Raw genomic sequence first — 21,808 nt, 5'->3', positions numbered from 1 at the left:
AATGGTGAATTAAAAGAAATATACATGGATCCTCCACCAAGATATGAAATTTCGGTAGGAAAGGTTCTTCATTTACGTAACACCTTGTATGGTTTTAAACAGAATCCTAAAAACTAGTATGATAGATTCAATTTTGTTATGTTTAAACTTAGCTTTAAATTTTGCTATACTGACAATGTTAAGTTTGTTAAAAAATCTAATGCAGATGTTATTTTTATTCTCTATGTTGATGACATAGATCATCACTGGAAGGGACAAACATGGAGTTAGTTATATTAAAAATGCTTTGAAACAAGGTTTTGAAATAACCAATCTAGTTATTTTTAGATACTTTTTAGGGATTGAGGTTGCGTACTCTGCTCGTAGTTATTTACTAACTCAATCACAGTTTTATGGCACACCCTTAGATGACCCCACTCCTTACCGCCAAATGATTGAGGCCCTTATTTAACAATTACCTAACCTGACATTTCTCATGCAGTGCATACAATTAATCAATTCTAACATTCTCCTATATTTGTGCACATGAGTGTTGTTATGTGGGTTATTAAATATTTACAAAATTTTATTTCCAAAGGAATTTTATTATCTTCTTCCTCCTCACTTGACTTAATTGCTTATACTGACTATGATTGGGGAGGGGATCCTAATGATAAACGTTCAACTATAGGTTTTTGTGTTTATATGTCACTCACTGTTGTCTTGAAAATGCAAGAAGTAGCAAAAAGTATTTATGTCATCAACTAAAGTTGAGTGTCGCGTTATGGCCATCACGTATGAAATTGTGTGGTTGAGAAGATTGTTAGAAGACATAGGGGTGTATATGCAGTCACTCTCAAGGTTATGTTGTGATAATAAAAGCGTCATCTAAATCGTTGACAATCACACATTCCATCAGCGAACCAAACATATCGAGATAGATTGCCACTATGTTCGTGAAGTGTATCTTAAGAAGACTATCATCCTGCCATATGTAGCATCAGAATTTCAGCTCGTTGGCTTCTTCACAAAGGCGCTTCCTTCTCCCTGGTTTCATTTCTTACTTGACAAACTTTTAGTGATTACACTGTAAGTTTGAGGGGGAGTGTTTAAATGTATATATAGGTGTATATATTATAGCTATATATATGTATACATATATTTCTTGTACTTGTAATAGGTAATACCCATTAGGTTTATTTTTGTTATTTCACATTATGTAATAGGTAGTTCTCATTAGGGACACTTGTCTTTTATTATTTCTTTTCTTTTTTGTCTTTTTCTTTTTGGCTAAGGGCATTATAGTCTTTATAATGCCTTAGCCATTAGAGACATTGGGGTTGCTCCTAATGGCCTCGTGTTCTCTATTGCCTATATAAAGGGGTTGAAACCCTTCTTGTATTTATGCTTTGTTCAAGCATTTTGGTTTCCAATAAATCCTATATTTTTTACTTGTGTTCTTGGCCTTAAGTGGCTTATGTGCATGTGTTCTTCTATTGACCCATAAGTGATCTTTGTATTTTTGCTCTTGTGTTCTTGTAAGCCCATAAGAGTCACTCTCTTCTATTGTTTTTCCCTCTTTCATTGCACCTGTGTGGGCTTACCACACACTCAATATATCAAAACTTTAGTTTTGTCAATTGCTATTTTATGTCATTGTTTCTGATCTTGTTCATGTGTGACTTTAAACTATAAAAGTAACCACATCCCATGCCAGCTGGTGCAGATGCTTCAAGCCTTTAAATCTTTGAAGCTATTGATTTAGTGACATTAATCTTCTAGAATATAAATTCATAGTTTAATATCATGGTTCAAATCTTAAGGGATTTAAGAGTTTTCCCGTGGAATATTGATCATCGATCTATTTGTGCAGGTTCTTGTTAACAACCACACTGCTAGTGCAAGTGAAATTGTGAGTATTTGGTTTCACATTTTGCTTGAAATATTACAATTATTTGACCAATAGGTTTTTTTGTATATGGCTTGCTTTTGGTCAGGTGGCTACAGCTCTTCATGATAATTGCAAAGCTGTTCTTGTTGGTGAAAAGACATTTGGGAAGGTTAGATGGTCTAATTTTGTGAAGCATGTGCCTGTATGTCAAATGCAGCATGACATTCTCATTCATTTCAACGTTTCAGCAGGGCTTGATCCAATCAGTATTTGAACTCCATGATGGATCCGGTGTTGTTGTGACTATCGGAAAATATGTGACTCCAAATCACATGGACATCAATGGCAATGGGGTAGAGCCTGATTTTCTACAGAAACCAGGCATGCTTCTGTTTCTTAATTTTCCCTGGTGTCATCAAAATAATAAAAAGGTACCTTTTAGTTCTTAAATGTCTTGTTTTGCAGATTGGAGTGAAGTTATGAAACACCTGGCCTTGTGTCGTCTTCCTAGTACCTAATGTCAGGTTTGCACTTGTCTTTCACCTGATTTCTGCAGATCATACAGTGGATGTTGTTTCCTTTTGTAGTATATGAGCTCTAACTATTTCGCATTCTATGTTTATGTATTACATGTACTATAGTTCTTTTCTTAGCATTAAGAAAATCAAATATTTTTCATGTGATTATAAATGTTTATAGAAAATAACCAAGTTGATTGGTGGAGTCACAACTGTAGCCAATTCATGAGTCATTAAGTTTTCAAACCTTAGGTAGCCCATATGTCAGCACCGAACGGGATTTACTTCCATTGGAAAATACAGATGAGCAATCTCTCTGTAACGACCCCAATCCAGACCCTTTTAAAAATATGGAATTTTTTTTTTTTTCTAAAGAGTTGCGGAAACCTTCCAAGAGATCTGGGGTCCTCACAGTTCCACTTTCCATTGGATAGCCCATCCACCACAAACGAAGTTGCAATCATCATCCATATCAACCAACTAAAACTCTTTTATTAATGAGTAAGAAAATTTCAAAGACAAGGTTTTCTTCAACTGAAAGTAAAGTAACACTTGCAGAAATTAAAAGAACTGAAAGACAAAAGAAAGAGTCATTATGTCCTCTACTGAAGCTGACAAGCCCAAGTATAACTCATCCATCCCCAGATGCATGTCCAACTTCACTGTTCATCATTTCCTGTGAAAAACCAACAAAGTAGGGCGTCAGAACCGAAATTCTGAGCACAACTACTTCTAAAGAAACCAGGTGAGAGAAAGAACATGGATAAGATTTCATGCAGTGATTTGAGTGAGTGCAGATATAAAATTTGCAACATTTAAATATCCATGACTACCAATAATTGCATTTACTCACCAGTCAAGAACAGTAAACAGTGTTATATATCAATAACTAAATGATCAAACCTTTCAGCATGATTTCACAAAGTAAGTCATATGCTACCAACAAATGATGTCATGATATCAAGAATGAGTCAGACATGCATGATCTAATGCATAACAGAAAAATGCATGATTATGTGCAATGCATGATTTCTTCTGTTATCTTTCATTTAAGTTCCATCTTTCCATATGCATGCCCTATTAAATGCACACAACTTTAAGTTCCTCTTTTTAATTACCGTGGCCCGCGGATACACCAAACGGGTACAAACCCCGAGGTCAAGTACGTTCCCAGGGTAGCTTAACACACAATTTGTATTTTATTACTGGGTTCCAACTTAGCCCTCGACCGATATCAGGAAACAGCACCATCCATCGGAACATTAGACCTCCACATCTAATGTCGGGGACACAAGGGACACCCCACGCCCACAAGTGCCACTTCCTTGGTACCATAACTCACAGCTGTGACTAACACACCACTCCCGGGTAAAGTGGCAGGTTCTCCCTAAAACCGTGGCCAGGAGAAGAACCTCAATATCGGGTTCAGGGGCAACAACGCACACGGAGTTTTTGTATCCTCACAGTCTCCCCAAGACCGAATATCCAAGATTCTCATACTCCAGATGAGATATCCCAGAATGTATATTACACTGTTCTTATTCATTATTTTTATTTAAAGTTCATTCTTTAAGTTTGCCACACATATGCAAAAGTAAAGTGAAAACCTCGCATCCTCCCTTGCAGGGACCCATTCGGGACTCCAGCCCGTATAAACCACTAGAACAGTATAGTAATGTGCCAAACCATCTTATGTGGTTTAAGTGATGCATCTAGAAACATATATAAAAGAAAACCCAACCCACGGCTCTCCAGGCCGGTGATGGTCCCAATAGGCCATCAGTGCATCACATAATAAAACCAAGTAGTGTCTCATCTACAACACTTGGCCAAAATGCCAAAAGCATATGTATATTCGTGCAAATATAAACCCAAACATATGCATGTCATAATTCATTCATATGCATTTTCAATATGTGTGTGTTACCTACATCACATATTTAACCAAATTCATGGTTTCTTTAAGTGTGTGAGTGTACATGTACCAATGCATACAATAATCAAGCATACAGGTTCAAGAAGAGTTATTAATAACTGAATCATGCTCACACCCATGAGTACCATAATCATAACAGTCAAATGAAAACATAAATCTCCACGACAAGTGTTTCCATGCAATCCAATACCCAAGCTTTGAAATAACACATGGACTCTAGACAGAAATATAATGTCCAGCTAGAGACCTACAAGCAAGATACATTCCATATGTATAATTTCAATTTCATGTATCCATCCTCCCTAAACAGTGCAGCTTGAGCACTATTATACACAACTGAAAATTTTCAGGTTATGTTGCAATGATACCACGCTACATCTTACCAACTTTGAGCTTATCCCCACTCAAGAACCAACATGAGCTACTTTAGAACAACTCAATTTACTTTAATTCATCAAATTGCACCTTCTCAAACCAAAACTCAATTCAACATAAACTTTCAGAACACAGACTGATGAAACTCAATCATATTCATAGAACATAACATGACTAAACCAAAATTTAACATAAACCAGGATATTCAACTGACCCATTAATGATTACTAACAAGTATAACTAGCTAGTCATGCTTCATTTTATTCATTTTATGCCAATAGATTGCCTACCAGAAAAATACTAATGAACCCATTCACGATTTCGTTAATGAATAACTTGAATTATCAATGTGAATAATCAATACTTCTGTAAATGGATAACTTAGAACACATTACTGAAACCGTCGAACTTTCAATAAGAACTTGCAACAACAACAATTCAGTGAACTAATGATACAAATATGTATTGTTTACATGATATGCCGAGTATGGATGGGGACTGTACAAAAGAGTGGAGGTCGGCTATGTGTATCTACTAATTCTGTTCTTCAATTTGGCGCATCACAGTATGATATGGCAAGACAAAAATTGAAATAGATTTCTGAGGCTTGATGCCACAAATGGAAGCAGCAAGAGCAGAAGCCAAACAAATGTACAGACTTCAATATGAGCAAAACTAGGGTGGCTCATTAACTTGCACAGAAAATTTCTTTCTTTCTAAAGGAATGGATCGGGCCAGAGAGTTTTCATTTAAATTCCCAATTAGCAAACAATCAGTTTTTTTTTTTTTCATACGAGTCACAGGCCAGCACCCAGCCGACTGGGTCGGCTGGGCCTGCTATGGCCCGGCCCACCAGATGTAGAGCATCCAGCCGACTGGGTCGGCTGGGGCCCTGCTAACACAGCACCCAGCCGACTGGGTCGGCTGGGCCTGTCGCCTCCTACCAACGCACTAGTGGCCTGCAACATGAAACAACACAAATTTTTTTTTCCACAGTCTTATATATACCTAGGCTTCCATAATAACCCCCAAAGTTTCTTCAGAACAAAAGGACCAGCCTAGACGGTCCTCAATATTGTTGCCCCTGATCATAATCACTTGGAATTGTATCCTTTTGCACAAAGAGGAGATATTATTATATTTTTTTTTTTTTTAAAAGGAAAAAAACCAAACACAATCCACAGATCATCAATTCCTGCAACCTGAATTTATAATACATCGAAATTAAGTGCATTGATCAAAACTTCTAAACATAAAATCCATAAGCACATCCTGGAGAACTCAAGAACTCAAAAGTCTGAAATCATTAATTGAAAAACTGAAAACCCCCAAATCCACTGATTTGGGGTTTCGGATAACCCGCAACCCTCATTAGGAAAGATCCCCAACCCCCAAATCACAGATTTGGGGTTTTAGGTTTAGGGTTAATATAAACCCCAAGTCCTACCCTCAAATCCCCACGTGGAATCGAACCCATGTTCGATTCCTCACCCGATTCCAAGGAGCACCGTACCTGATTGGAGCTTTTCCGACGATTCTTCCGACGATCGGAGGCTGCCGTGGCCTTCGGAGGTGGCTGGTGGCCAAGGTTCCACTCACGGCTGCTGTCGTGGTTGTTGGTGGCCGAATCTCGCCGGCGACCTCCTCTCCTCCGGTGCGCGCACGCAGACAGAGACGAGGGAGAGAGTGATGAGGCTGAGTGAAGAGGGCGAGAGCCCCTCTCCACTCCCCTCCTTTATCGGCCCCAGGCCCCTCCTTTTTCGTCGAGATGGGGGAGGTCGGTTACGGCCTGCGTAACCCCCCTGCCCCCCTTCCATATCCTGCAAGGGTTCTATCGGGCAACCCTTATCGGGTTGCCCTCATCACTTAACAGGGTATTAATATGGGGTGGGGCTCGGGTCCGAACCCGAGACCCGCAACCCGGCCCCAAGTCGAAATGGGTCCACAAGTGGATCCAAATGGATCCACTGTGGATCCTCAGATAAATTAAAAAAAAACTTAAAAATGTTATTCATTTTAAATCTCGCATTTTATATAAAACCTTAACCCCCCACCAAAATGGATCCGCAAGTTGGATCCAAGTGGATCCAACTGTGGATCCTCGAATCCGCTTAATATATATATTATATTTCTATAGTATTACCAATATTAATATTATTTATTTATGATTATACACATATATATATATATTTAGATATATATAAATATATATATGTATGTACATGGATCTGGTATATGGTTCCCATACCCATCTACGCACCCCTATTGAATGATTATTCTCCGAATTATTTAGTTAATTACAAATTATTGTACTTATACGTACATATCAAATTTACGAGGTAAATGTATGCGAAAAACCCCTTTATGGGTCCTGGATCTGTAATTTGGATCCAGGCCCAATTTGCAAAATTTTATAAAATTTTCGGGTTTTACACTCTATATATGTAAAATTGGTAAGCTAGGGGATAACTCCCATGGAATTCTAGCATGAGACCTCTGGGTTATGACAATGTATCCTTGCCATCCAGATATCGCATTCTATCGAGCAGTCTAGATAAAACTAGAATTTTAAGCCATTATATGATTCTATGTATGGTCGTAGCAAACAGGCAGTAGAGACATGCATGAGGTATTCATATTATTCTTTGTTTGACATTGCTGTAATCCTTTTTTAGATATTAAGATGGCCATAATCTCATATAATATGGCTTTTAATGTTGTAACTTTTTCTTGTTTGTGCTCTAATAGGCCACTGTATTATTCCAGGTCTAGCTAATTTTAACTCTCGTTACCGTAGGGCCTTGAACATTCATATGCTCAAGTCAGATTGGAAGTTGCGGGCGAAGACATGTTCAGCTCTACCAGATGAAATGCCTTTGGGATGATTGTGGTACCATGGTGATGCAAGTACATCTCTCTTGTCATCATGGACTATTAATTGGTGTACCATACGACCTAGAGTTTGGTGAGCCAAGATTGCTACAAAGTAGCATCCTGAAGCCAAGGTCAGGAGAGGAAAAGAATAGAGGAAGAAAGAAAGCAAAAATTTAACCATTTTTTGTGTTAAAATGTTACTTTATTATCAAATGGCAAGCATTCTTTAGAACGTGTATTTTACTTTGGCGTCTGATCCCCCTCTTGGTAACTGTAGTGTTTCTTCTTCGTTAGTAGTTTAGGATTTTTTATTTTCCAACTTTGGGGGAAGCCATTTTGTCTCTACAAACATGCTAATGGGGACTACCGGTTGGAACCAAACCATAGTTATACCTGTCTGTTATTTTCTAGAGGCTTTCAACCAAATTGGCATTTCTAAACTAGTGAGTCTTGTAACCATGAGTCTGTTTGTTTCACAAAATTGGCGAGAAAATGGTTGTTTTTATACAAGGACGGACCTTTTGCCACATGGTCAAGTAAAGCATTGAATACCCATCATGGTGGGTGCGTGGGCCCCACCGTCTTTGTAGAAAAAATGCGTTTTTACTAATAAAATGCCTACTTTGCCGCCCCTCCCCTCCCCCCATGGAAAGTGCTTTCCCACCTGACTCTGGTAGCTTTTTAAAAGAAAGACACTTCTCTTGAAGTGAACGTACCACAACTTTCAAAACATTTCTTACATGTGCTCTCTTCTACGCATTTCCATTCATATTGTATTTTTTTTAAAGGAAATAACAACTTTATTGATATATCATTTTGGAGCATTGGTTCAATCATATTGTGTTAAGAAAATGCATAATTGGGAACTTCACAAAACGCCATATGAAGTCAATTACCTAAGTTGGATTTAGCCAAGCTCAAATTCCGTCAGAAATTTCAAGTTTCATATTGACCACATCAGGTGCTACTTTTGGGGCCTCTCTCTCTCTCTCTCTCTCTCTCTCTCTCACACACACACACACACACACTGGTGGCAACAATTTGACATCCAAACTAGCCCCAAGTTGATATCATATCCCTATGGTTTTGATTTTTGTAATGTACTAAAATTTTCTTCTGTCGATTTGTAATATCTGGAAATTCACTGAAAGAAAAAGAACTAGAGAAACAAACCCCCCAAACCACAAAGAGAGGACGTGGAAAAGAAAAGAATCCTATATGGATGGAGCAGTTCCAATTTGATAAAATGAAACCAGGAGGGTTGTGAAAAACGAAACAAAAGAAAATGGGAAAGAAATGCAGGAAAGTAAACTTGAGTGTATCATGCAATCCGTCCTCTCACTAGTGAGATTTCCTTTAATTAGCTCTTGGAGAATAGTCTGCAGAACCATTGTGAGGTTCAGGTAGCAAAGCTTCCTCCTTTTTTGAGCAAGATTGGTGGCATATAAAAGCTTGCTAACTCATGATTACGACCATGGGTATTGCTCTGTTTGTTCATGCCAATCTCTCCATCTTTATCGTCATCACGATCATTGCCCAGTGGGAGGCGATCAAATGTGGCATTCAGGAAAGTTGCTGCCATGATCATCACTGACCCTGAAGCAATAAGAGCACCAACAACAACGCCCCAACAACCTGGCCTTGCACACCAGCAACATAGATTGTGAGTCCTGTCAGCCCAGGAAGTGCTGGTTGTGGTGTAAATGAGCCCAATAGCGATAATATCTCAAATCGCCCATGCAGAGTAACAATGGCACTCGGAGATGCGGGTTGCCGGAGAGTTACATTTACTACAAACCCACTCCCATTTAATATACAAACTCCACACTGTTTCTTACGTGCAAAGCTAGCAATGCTTTCTCCCACATCACAGCCAGAGCTAATTTCCATTGCATGAGCTTTAAGAACGTTTGCACTGTCATGAGTGATGATTATGGGAGGCTTTGGCTTGTTTTTGGAACCAGCAGGTCTACCCCGTGACCCTCTAAATGTGTCATTGGTTGCAACTGTCGTGCCAGCCACTGATACAAGAAGAGCTCGGGCATCACTAATGGCCTTGTTCTCCTTATCATCTTGGGGAATCATGGATGACATGGAAGGTATTTTTACATCAGCACCAGCCATGCAGATGTATATTTCCTTGTAATTTGTTCCCTTAACTGTGATTCTTTTCACAGAGGAAACTGTACCAAGTTTGGTGAAACGATCTGAAGGGAATGATCTTAAGTAGATAGGTGTGTAAATAAAATAAACACTTATATTAATTCAGAATTAGGGGAAGGTCGAGTATAATCAACCAACTCTCATATTGGCAAACTTTTATTAGATTAAGCTTTAGGATACAGTTAAGTAACACCAACCACCTGTAAACTATATCACACGAAATTTTGCTCACTGCCTAACTTCCAACCTCCTCATCTTAATGAATGCAAGTGCATGCATGCGTGCATGTGTGCATACATACACAATATAGAACCAACTTTATACGTGTGTGCGTGTGCGTGTGCAGATATACACATATAGAACAAATTGAAAAGCAAGCAATGTTTGATTTCAAGAAAATGCAACAGAGTAAAATGTTGCTGTTAGAAAACACTGTTACAGATGAGGTAATCATAAAGCATAACACTGAAAAAAAAAGATTAAATTAGTTAGTCTATCGAACCATACCTAAGTTGAACTAGAATACAACCTCAAGCACAGGGCAACCAGTACACCAGTTCCATGGAACAAAGTTCTCTTTTTGGGTTCTCACTTAATATGTACAGTTAAAAGCAACCTGAAACTGAGTCTTCAATATATGCCAAAGGATAGCAACAAGCCGTGAAGCAGCCACAATAGACCCATTAAATTACTCAAATATCTGGACATTTGAGCAAGAATCAGTAGGTATGTGCCCAGATTTGGTGTGACTGCTGAGAAGTGGGGCCTTGGGAGGAAGTCTCATCACTCTGTGGTTGCTGATGTTCCAGACCTGCCTGTGGAACCCCTGACTGAGAATTGTAGAAGTTTGGGTAGCCTGGAGCAGTAGTGTACTGTGAAATCTGCTGCATCTGTCGGAACCCAGCCTGCTGGTTCTGCCCTTGAAATGGGTAATATGTGCTTGTAGGAAGAGCAGATACAGACCTTGAACCAGGAGCATGCAGCCACATACCAGAGCTTTCATTCTGTCACAGTGCAATACATGTATTAGGAAACCCAACGGATCTCACCAGTCAAGGATAGAAAGGAAATACATGAATTGCATGAAGCCAAGCCCATAAAAAAGGCGACAGGCATATTCAGCTTGAACCTACCTGTGGAATAGAGACAAAATGGCTGTTATCCTTGTATTGGGTACCCAGAATATCATCATAACCAGTAGCTGTACCCCCAGAACTTGTAGAGGGATTCAATACAAAATTTGCAGGGATGTTTGCTGAACTCCCAATGCCACCATAACCAGCAGTCATCGCAGCAGCAGAAGGGTTCAAATTGCTCATGGAGATGCTACTCTTATATTGTGGCAAAGAATATTTCATTCCAGCACCATGTGTAGCTGCAGGAGATGGATGATAACTGCTGTTTCCAGCATATGCTTGAAATGCGGAAGGCAAGTATGCAAAACTTTGAGGTAGGTAAGGATAGCTCAACATGCTGCTGAAATGTCCGAGAGGAAGAGCAGCTGGCTGAGAATACGTGTGCAAAGGCACATGCTGAAGAGTTGGAGTCGTCTGCAAGCTGCCACCTGGAAGTGTTTGTGCAGTTGACTGAGTAGAGAAAACACTTGGTTTTCCTACCTGCACGGGATAATTTCACATTAGTACTTGCTTTACAATTTAACATCTTAGGTCAAGGTGAAGAATAGCAGCTGTGGTGATACCTCAGGTATTGAAATGCTTGGGCCATTGATGGATGACACTGTACTGCTATATTTTGTTGGTATTGATTGTGTTGCAAGGAATTGTGAGTAAGGATGCTCAGATTCTCTAACAGGCTGCGCCGTAGAAGTTAAGAAATTGCTCTGTGACGAACTACCATATCCTTGCTGAAGACAATGCACCATAAAAAAATATCAAAATTAAATCATACCCTCTGGACATCACCAGTAACTAGCACAGCCAAACCAAGTCATATGCAGATGACAGAAATATCAACAAACATTCAAGTAACTTGTCACCAAGCAACAAAAACATTGTCCTCCAATTAGCTAGATCAATATCTGCCTTAAACATGAGCTTCAAAGAGATTTTCATAATTCACTAGCCATAATTATTCCCTTTAACTAGAGTTACCGGAAGCGCCATAGGGAGTGGAGAAGTGCGCTTCCCCAAAGCACATTTTGGAAGCGAGAAAAGTCGCGCTTCCGAAATGTGCTGGAAAGCGCGCTTTCCCCTTTTTTCATTTTTTTTCTTTTCTTTTCTTTTCTTTTTTCGTTTCCTAGGTCGCTTCCGAGACGATTCCTGTTTCGCTTCTAAGTCATCACATGCTTCTCGCTTCCTAAAATTTTGAAAGTTCCTCGCTTTCCGCTTCCTCGACTGGCAACTCTGCCTTTAACCAATTGTAAAGTTGGTTGTATCATCAAACTATAAACCGACAAAGCAAAATACAAGTGGCAGAGGTGGAGGAACACAGGAAACAAGCTGAAACAAAATAAAAGAGTGGAACAAAAGCATGCTCAATGTATCATGGCATTACTACCCTCTAGTCACCACTAAGATAGGAATATCCTTATATCAATTCATCCATCTCATCAGCTCATTACAAAGAAAAAATAGGATAAACAGAAATTGAGAAAGATCAAAATTGGTACCCTTTCCCAGCACAAGCCTACTCACATGGCCAGGGTGATACATGCTCTGCCCGCCCCAACGTCCATACAAAGCATTACGTATGGGGAATATTGAAACTGTGCTTTCCAGTAGTATCGCTGCTGTGCTTTTTGCAGCGTTTGTTGTTGCTGGAACTATGTGATATGGTTCCGTGACTACTCTGATCGAATTATTTGGTCCTACTCGCTATCAGTGAAATACGAAAGCAGATCCTGGACCAACTGCGGATACTGGGATAACGTCGAATCCATAACACGGTAGAATCCAAGACATTGATTAATCACCATAGACGAATCGCCAAACACTTTGAGCACAGAAATGCCCAGATCGCGGGCTAACTCAAGACCAATCACCAGAGCTTCCTACTCAGCAACATTGTTGGTCGCAACTGGACATCCTATGTTCGATTTTCTCGTGGGCGCACCCATGCAGTAAAGCCACAAAGGAGCACCTTTCTAGCGGGCAAGGGGGCTACTACTGAGGATTTTGCAGCAGAAAAAGAGGTCACTCCAGTTGCGTTTGGTTTCCCCATCATCAGAAAAAAAGAGTTTTCTTTTCTCCCTATTGGAATATTTGATGTTATTGTTACTTTTTTTCTTGCTAAGGTCTTCACTGAGATAAGTCTGCCGGAAAATTATCTTTCCAAATTGTTATTCAAAAAGTTTAGTTTATCAGAAACAGATTTTCCTATAACGGTTGGGTTACATCAAGGATTTGTTTTAAGCCCTTTCCTATTTGCTATAGTGATGGATGAGCTTACGAGATCAATTCAAGAAAATGTGCCGTGGTGTATGTTGTTTGCTGATGGATGAGCTTACGAGATCAATTCAAGAAAATGTGTCGTGGTGTATGTTGTTTGCTGATGATATTGTTTTGATTGATGAGTCTAGAGCTGGGGTTAATGCTAAGTTAGAATTATGGAGGCAGACATTGGAAGCAAGAGATTTTAAGTTGAGTAAGAGTAAGACAGAATATATGGAATGTCGGTTTAGTAAGCAACGAAGTAGTGATGGGAGTGTAGTGAAGCTTGGTGAGCAAGAAATACCGGTAGATGATTGTTTCAAATATTTGGGATCTATCATTCAAAAGTACAGAGAAATTGATGGAGATGTAAATAATAGGATAAAGGTTGGGTGGATGAAATGGAAAAGTGCAATTGGAGTGTTGTGTGGTCGTAGAATGCCATTGCGGTTGCAGGGAAAGTTTTATAGGACGACTATTAGGCTCGCTTTACTATATGGTACGGAATGTTGGGCTGCCAAGAGACATCATCTTCAAAAAATGAGTGTAGCTGAGATGTGTATGCTTAGATAGATGTGTGGAAATACAATAAAAGATAAGATTCAGAACGAGGAGATACGTAAGAAGGTAGGCGTTGCACCCATTGAAAATACGATGAGAGAGAATCGTTTACGGTGGTTTGGACATATTCGACGAAGGCCTAATGATGCTCCAGTTAGAAGGATGGAGAAATGGGAAAATATATTAGTTAAAAGAGGTCGGGGTAGGCCTAGGAAGACATGAATGGAGATGATAGGAAAGGATATGAATGCTTTGAACCTCACTGAGGACATGGCATTGGATAGAAATGATTGGAGGAGAAGGATTCATGTGGAAGACCCAGGATGATTCTCTTTTGGTTCATATCGCCGACCCCAATTGTATTGGGATGAAGGCGTAGTTGTTGTAGTTTATCAGAAACAGGGCTCGTCATGAAGGCCATCACAACGCATATAGAAAACATACAAAACAACGTAAGTCAATGGTAACATTACAGGTCTCTAAAGTATCTCAGTACTGCAATTTCTTAGAAACTTGTCAACAGTTTGAAAAATCAGATTGTCACAAGATCATGACTCACTGTGGGTTTTCAAAAATCACAAAGATGTTCACCGGCAAATTACATGTGACGCCAAGAAGAAATATTTAAAATCATTTCCATGAAAAATCTAATGAAACCTTTACTTTCACATGTTATCAATTGTACTTCTAGAAAGATATCTAGAAATGCAAATAAGAGATTGAGAACATTTACAAGGTAAATGGAGCATTATTGAGATCTTGCCATTCGATTAATAATGTACTTGACTAGATACAATCTACGTCATGGGGCATAGACCTTGAAAATATGTGTCCAGGGTGACATAAAACAACATTGACATGTCTTGGACATGATCGACATGCATTTGGCCATTGTCTTCTACACTGTCATTTTCATGTCTCCTGTGTTCTTTTATTAATGAATACGACTCAGCTTCAAGATATTACCTGTGCTAGACAAATTTGGAACCACATATATATGTATATATATATATATATATGGAAATGAAAACCTACCTACAATAAAACCTAACAAACCTACCCACTAGGAAACATTTTATTGGATTTTCGGTGTTTTTTCGAAATTCTGATCTTCCAGATGTGATCTATGTTCTTGTTTTTATAGGAATCAGTTCTTGGAGCATTTGATTCCGATGCATGGAATCATGGATAGGTTTTTATAAGGTTTCAAAAATCAATGGCCTACAATTTTCATAAATTTTTGAGGCTCCAAATACCATTTTTTCCATCCAAAATGCATGATCCAAGTGTCAATTTCTAGTAAATCAAACATGCTTAACACATCTGTGAGGTCAGAATTTCGAAAAAAAAATACTGAAAATCTGATAAAATGTTTCTTAGTGCGTAGGTTTAGTAGGTTTTTTAGTGGGTAGGTTTTCATTTCCCTATATATATATATATATATATATATATATATATATATATATATATATATATATATATATATATATATATATATATATATATATATATATATATATGCACATGTTTGTGCAGAAAAAACTGAGCCTCTCACAATAAGCTCTGGCCTGACACTAAATCAGAAAAGTTTGGCCTGTGCTCATTCATTCAATGAGTGAAACAACCTTAGCGTGTTAGGAGCTTGATAAGCCCATTTGTAGTTTGTTAAGAGCTAGATACATGATATATTGTGCCTTTTAGGGCAACTTGGAAATTATCTAAATAGACATTGTAGAGATAAGCGCCATTTAAATAGATTAATGATATTACCCCCTGGTAATCGAGATAGTTTGCAGAGAAATTTCAGGGTATGCAAAAAGAGCTTGATGGCTGACAACTGATTCTCTATTTGATCTTAATTCCAAGCAAGTCCATGCATATTCAATAGATCCCTTCCGCAAAATCAGTCAAGAGTATTTCAAAGTTCTACAGCTAAAGTAGCATGACAAAAGAAAGGTATCATATCTAGGGGTGGACATCCGCAGGATCGATTGGAGGCCCGTAAGAGCCCGACAGGCTCAACCGACACTTATGCTTGCAGAAAGCCCAATCAGACTCTTGTCGGACTCAGTCCGGATCTTTTCGGATTTGGGTATTAAAATTTTGCTGATACCCAACCGATAAGCCTACATACGAGTGAAGGTGGAAATGCATAGAGAGAGACTTTCATGCCAGCATATGAGAGAGCGAGAAAGAGACAAACATGCCGAAAAGGGGCCAATGACCTCTTTCAGACGAGAGAGAGGAGGGGGGTCTGCTGGAAAGGCCCTTTTCCAGCCAGTGCGAGAAGAAGAGGGAAAAGGAGAAGGGGCTTTGACAACCCCTTTTGCAGGCTCCTTGTGTAGCTACAAATTTTTGGCTGTTGCAACCACCCTCTTCTTGTTTCCACCACCATTTTTTTTTTCCTTATGGCTGTCTGCTTCTAAGCTTTTCTCATGGAGAGAGAGAGAGAGGGGGTTTAGCCCATTGAGAAGGAAAGAGAGGGGGACGGGGAGGAAGGTGGTTCAACTCCCAAGAAAGGAGAGAGGGAGAGAGAGACGTGTCTCTCTCCTCTTACATCATATCAGGTGCCAGTTTTGACATTTGACCACTTTTTTTTATCTGGACTGTAGCAGGAGGGTAAGGCGCGATTTTTAAAACTTAAAAATTTAAATTCTTTTAAGTTTTAAAGAACCCATAAGGACCCGACTTGGGCCAGAACCAATGCCCAAGCCCGACCTGATATCTTATCAGGTCAGGCTCAGCTTGAGTTTTCTCAGGCTAGGTCATGAAGTTCCAACTCGAGCCTGACCTGAAACGAGATGAGTACCCAAAAACCCGATGGGTACCCGGCCCGTTGTCCACCCCTATTATAAACCTGCAACACCAGTGAAACAATTTGGAACTTGGGGAGAAATAATACTTGTGTGCTAAGTCACAGGGACTCGGCAAAGCAGGTGTCACACCCGCATCTACTCAACTCAATGCGACGCGGGTGTGACACCGGGTGCGGTCAACACGACCCTGGGTGCGGTCAACGCACTCAGGATCATTTTCGTCGACATTTCGGACGTTTAAAAAAAAACACCCCGATGAAAAGGAGTGATTAGGGCAATTTTTTTTTTTGCCCAAATCACTCCTCTCCTCTCCTCTCCTCTCCCCTCCCGCACAGCTCAGCTCGAGCCCTCTCCTCCCGATGCCACCTCCTAAGCTCCTCCTCTCCCTCGTCGCAGGTACGTCCCTCTCGCTTTCTGCTTGTGTCGGTACGGGAGGGGCCAAGCCCCCCCTGCGCCCTCTCTTTCTCTTGTTGGGTCGGCAGGGGAGGGGCTGAGCCCCCCCCCCCCCCCCCCTGCTCCCTTTGTTTTCGGCAGGAGAGGGGCTGAGCCTCCCCTCTCGCTCTCTTGTTGGGTCGACAGGGGAGGGGCCGAGCCCCCCCCCCCCCCCCTCTCGCTCTCTTATTGGATCTGCAGGGGAGGGGCTGAGCCCCCCCCCCCCCCTGCTCCCTTTGTTTTCGGCAGGAGAGGGGCTGAGCCTCTCCCTGTTTTCGGCGGGGAAGTGGTCGAGCCCCCCACCTTGCTCCTTTTGATTTCAAGGGAGGGGCCATGCACCCCCCCCCCCCTCTCTCGCTCTCGCTCTCTTGTTGGGTCGGCAGGGGAGGGGCTGAGCCCCCCTGCCCCCTCTGTTTTTGGCAGGGGAGGGGCTGAGTTCTAGGGGAGGGGCAGATCACCCCTCCTTGTTAATTTTATATCAAGATAATGTCAGTCTGTATAATTGATTTAAAATTTTGAATGTATTTTTTTTATGTTTTTAGGTTAAAAATGACAGATAAAGGGAAAGGACTTGCGTCATCCTCATCCCAATATGTGAGTTCTGTTGTTAGTTTTGCTGATAGTTGCAGTGAGATTGATGATGTGGGGCCACTATGGTTACATGTAGATAAACTTGCAAAAACTGGAAAAGGAGGTGGTAGAAACAAGAGATTTCGATGCAAGCTCTGTGAAAGAGATTTTGTTGGGTCTTACACAAGAGTAAAGACTCATTTGTTGAAGATACCAGGACATGGCATTTAAGCTTGCAGAAAAGTTGATGAGGCAATGCGAAGATAATACAAGAAAATACAAGAGGAATATGAGAAGAGAAAGGCAATGGCCGATTCTTGTGCAGTTAGTGTGCCATTTGCAAGCCACCAAAAAGATGCTGAAAAAAAAAAGTCAATGTAGGAGGTAGAGGAACGATACAAGCATCATTCAATACATATGGAAGAGAAGAATTGGATAAAAAAGTTGGGAGGTATTTTTATTTTGGTTCACTCCCATTTAACGCGGCTAGAAATCCTTATTGGAAGGATTTCATAACATCCTTGGCAAATTGTAATTTGAGTGGTTATGTGCCTCAAGTTCAGAAAAAATATGAACCACACCCTCTTGCAGAAGAGAGGGCAAATGTGGAGAGGTTGCTGGAGATTAAAAAATATTCATGGGAGCAAAATGGAGTTTCTATTGTGTCTGATGGATGGACAGATATTCAAAGGCGTCCTTTAATCAATTTCATTGTTTGTTCGCTTAGTGACCCAATATTCTTAAAAGCAGTTGATGCATCTTGGGAATATAAAAATGTGGAGTATTTGAAGGGATTGTTTATAGAAGTGATAAAAGAAGTGGGTGATCAGAAAGTGATACAAATCATTACAGACAACACTCCAGTTTGTAAAAGTGCAGCGTTGAGTTTGGAGAGTGAGTACCCTCATATTTTTTGGACTTCATGTGTAGTACACAGCTTAAATCTAACCCTAAAGAGCATTTGTAACCCCAAAGAAGAAGAAAATTCACAAGCATATGCTTTATGTTCATGGATTGAAGATTTAGAAAGAAATGTCAAAAGCATTAGGAATTTTGTTGTTAACCACCATCATGCTAATGCTATATTTAATAAGCATTCTGACTTGAAATTATTGAAGGTCGTTGAAACACGTTTTGCGTCCATCATTGTGATGGTGAAGAGGATTAAAAGAGTGAAGAATGTTTTGATTAACATGGTGACTGATGAAAATTGCACATTCTATCGTGCTGATGATGATATCAAGGCTCAAGAAATTAAAAAATTCAATCTTGATGATGAGTTTTGGGACAGAGTGGTATACTTCCTTCAATTTACGCAACCAATTTCGGAAATGTTAAGAGAAGTTGATAAGGATGAGCCCATGGTTCACAGAGTTTATGAAATGTGGGATAATATGATTGAAAAAATACAAGCTATAGTTTTTAAGCATGAAGAAAAAAATCATGCATTGGATGATTCAGATTTTTTTAATCATATTCATTGAATTTTAGTCAGAAGATGAGATAAGAGCAACACTTCTTTGCATTGCATGACACATTCTCTTAATCCAAAATATTATGCAAATAAGTGGCGGGCTGGTGGTATTGGTCGTGTCCTTCCAAATTTAAACCTAGAGTTATCAAGACATAGAAATATGTGTATGACAAGACTTTTTCCAGAAGCATATCTTCTACGTCAAGTCACACAAGAGTTTGGAAAATTTTCATCTTCGAGATGATATGGACCGGCATTATTCGCGAGAGAAGATAATATAAATCCTATCACATGGTGGTCAACATTTGGATCAGAAACACCTTTTCTCTACCGTCTTGCATTAAGATTGCTATCGCAGCCTGCTAGTTCATCTTGTTGTGAAAGAAATTGGAGCACATATTCTCAAATCCACAACATGAAGAGAAACAAACTCACCAGCAAGCGTGCAAAGGATTTAATTCATTCAAATCTTCGATTACTTTCGCGAACCAATGATGAATACAGGTACTAATTTGCTCTCTTAGTTATTTGATTATTTCTTAGTTTTTCATTTAAATATACTTGTATTGTATTTAACATTTTCAAATTGGGTTTGTAACGCAGACAAGGAACATCCAAATTTTGCGATGTAAACCCAGAAAAGTGTGACTTCGAGGGAGAGCATGATTTCAATATAACAAACATGGATTTAGCTGAGCTCAGTATTCCTTCTAATGATGCATTTGATGATGAAGAAGAAAATTATTAGCATCCATTACTTCATCAGGATATACTTTGGTATGTAATTTAGTTCTTTTATGCTTTGCTTATTTGGTTGATATTTAGGCTGATTTATGTAAGTGCTTTACTTATTTGATTGATAATTTGATATTTAGGTTGATATACTGCATGCATGATGAATGATATTATGACAATGTTAATTGTTAAATGTTAAACTGTTAAAACTTTAAAATTATATATATATATATATATATAATTTTACATTTTTGCCCCTGCCGCACCCCCGCACCCGCACCCATGTGACATAGCTTGTGTGTCATCAACATCACTCCTCATGCCGAAGTCATGAGATCTGTTTTACAAGTTATGCTTCTCCGCACCTTCCTATCTAGAGTAACAACTTCTGGTCACCTTATTATCTTTTGTATCACCTCTTACTGTCTCTAAGATTTCAATAGTGCCCCTCTTTCCTAACCCTCAACAACTTTGGTCACCTTATTATCTTTAGTATCACCTCTTACTGTCTCTAGGATTTCAATAGTGCCCCTCTTTCCTAACCCTACTTGCGTTGTGTCAACCTTTCTCAGATTTTTTTTTGTGTTGGGGACAAAACTCTTCAGTATCATAGTTCTTGTTGGAAAACATACCAAGGACATACATCAGACCATAGATTCAAATAATATTTTTCCTTTTGCAACTTCATTCATGTCTTGGTCCCAATCCAGTACTCACCATCACTGTTTATAACTGCACATGACAAATGCTTCCCAATTTATGCCCAAAACAAAATCATTCCAACATTCTCCTGGGAATGATGAGTATTGTGGTCAAAATAGACATACTAGAAGGTAAAGCAATCTTTAGTACAACAAAGTTACAAAACTAGTCACACTGCTCCAATAAAATTAGGGGCATCAAATTTGTTATCTTCTAAGATACTCCAATTATCATGCTTGGTATGCTGGTTCAAGGCCCATGAATGATGCATGTGGCATGGCTTTATTCTCAAGATTTTAGACCAGTTTTTGGGTAGAAATTGAAAGGAAACAAGGTCCGTTCACTAAATCAACAAATTGGACACGAAAGAGTTTCACCAAAGCACCAAAAGAACATACACAAGCTACAAAATGGGCTCACACACAAACACCCACTAAAGGGACAAGCATAAGAAATAAAAATTAATATTTTTATTAAGTACAATACATGCAAAAAGCATACATGGTAGTGGGGTTTTACCCCATATTTATACACATGAGAAAAGAGGCTCAAGAGAGATTCGGTGGGGGTCCAATGGCTCTAGATAGAGCCGTTGGGGGTCCAACAGCCCTCTAAGTTGACTAGTCAACTGATGTTGACTAGTCCTCTCTTAACCAAAAGAAAAGAAACAGAAAAGTAACCTTAACCCTATGCGATCAACCTGACCCTGGGTGCAGTCAACGCACCCAGGGTCATTTATGTCCAACTTTTGGACTTTATATATATATATATATATATATATATATATATATATAATTTTTTAGATTTTTGCCGCACCCCCGCACCCAAGTTTTTTGAAAGTGCCGCACCCGCACTCATGTGACATAGCCTTAACCTAAATCTACTTACTATCTTGTTACACATTAATATATATATACACACACACATATATATATATATATATATACATTTTTTTAACACTCCACCTCAAACTTACGGTTAGATAACCAAAAGTTTGTCCAAGAGAAAGTAAAATATAAGAGAAGTGAAAGGTTTGGTGAAGAAATCTGTCAATTAATATTCTGAAGTAACATAGGGAAGATCGATAGTGTCATATAGATATTCCTTTCGTACATAGTGACAATCCATCTCAATATGTTTGGTTCGTTCGTGAAAGGTCTGGTTGTTGGCAATGTAGATGAAACTTTTGTTGTCACAGCACAATCGTAATGCTCCTTTACTCTGAGCACTCATGTCGTCCAGCAATCTCATCAGTTAGATTGCCTCCATAGGGGTTGTAGCCATGGCACAATATTCGGCTTCAGTTAAAGCGAAAAAAACTTTATGTTGCTTCTTACACCTCCATTAAATCAATGAGTCACACAAAAACACACAAAAACCAGGGGTTGAGTGT

The 21,808-nt window shown here is 39.4% G+C and overlaps 2 protein-coding genes and 1 pseudogene across 2 annotated transcripts in view; 1 reads left to right on the top strand and 2 right to left on the bottom strand.

Moving 5' to 3' along the window:
- Positions 1-7,802, top strand: part of LOC149831512 (Peptidase S41 family protein) — a 59,476-nt gene extending 51,674 nt beyond the window's left edge. Inside the window, exons 9-13 of the mRNA XM_090013926.1 lie at positions 1,853-1,891; positions 1,977-2,039; positions 2,122-2,251; positions 2,336-2,394; positions 7,497-7,802. Of these exons, the coding sequence (XP_089870052.1) occupies positions 1,853-1,891; positions 1,977-2,039; positions 2,122-2,251; positions 2,336-2,388 (285 nt within the window). The 3' untranslated portion in view covers positions 2,389-2,394; positions 7,497-7,802. The remainder of the gene's footprint in view (positions 1-1,852; positions 1,892-1,976; positions 2,040-2,121; positions 2,252-2,335; positions 2,395-7,496) is intronic.
- Positions 7,803-8,688: 886 nt separating this feature from the next.
- LOC149831511 (AT-hook motif nuclear-localized protein 16 pseudogene) lies at positions 8,689-9,697 on the bottom strand (annotated as a pseudogene).
- Positions 9,698-10,205: 508 nt separating this feature from the next.
- Positions 10,206-21,808, bottom strand: part of LOC149831510 (uncharacterized) — a 41,030-nt gene continuing 29,427 nt past the window's right edge. Inside the window, exons 8-10 of the mRNA XM_090013924.1 lie at positions 11,436-11,600; positions 10,870-11,352; positions 10,206-10,740 (exon numbers count right to left, since the gene is read on the bottom strand). Of these exons, the coding sequence (XP_089870050.1) occupies positions 10,456-10,740; positions 10,870-11,352; positions 11,436-11,600 (933 nt within the window). The 3' untranslated portion in view covers positions 10,206-10,455. The remainder of the gene's footprint in view (positions 10,741-10,869; positions 11,353-11,435; positions 11,601-21,808) is intronic.

Source organism: Nuphar pumila, chromosome 7 (assembly GCF_984573655.1).
Source record: "Nuphar pumila chromosome 7, dmNupPumi1.hap1.1, whole genome shotgun sequence".
Classification (NCBI taxonomy): Eukaryota; Viridiplantae; Streptophyta; class Magnoliopsida; order Nymphaeales; family Nymphaeaceae; genus Nuphar; species Nuphar pumila.
Note: the sequence above shows the minus strand (reverse complement) of the source record. Positions and strands in the feature narration are given on the sequence as shown.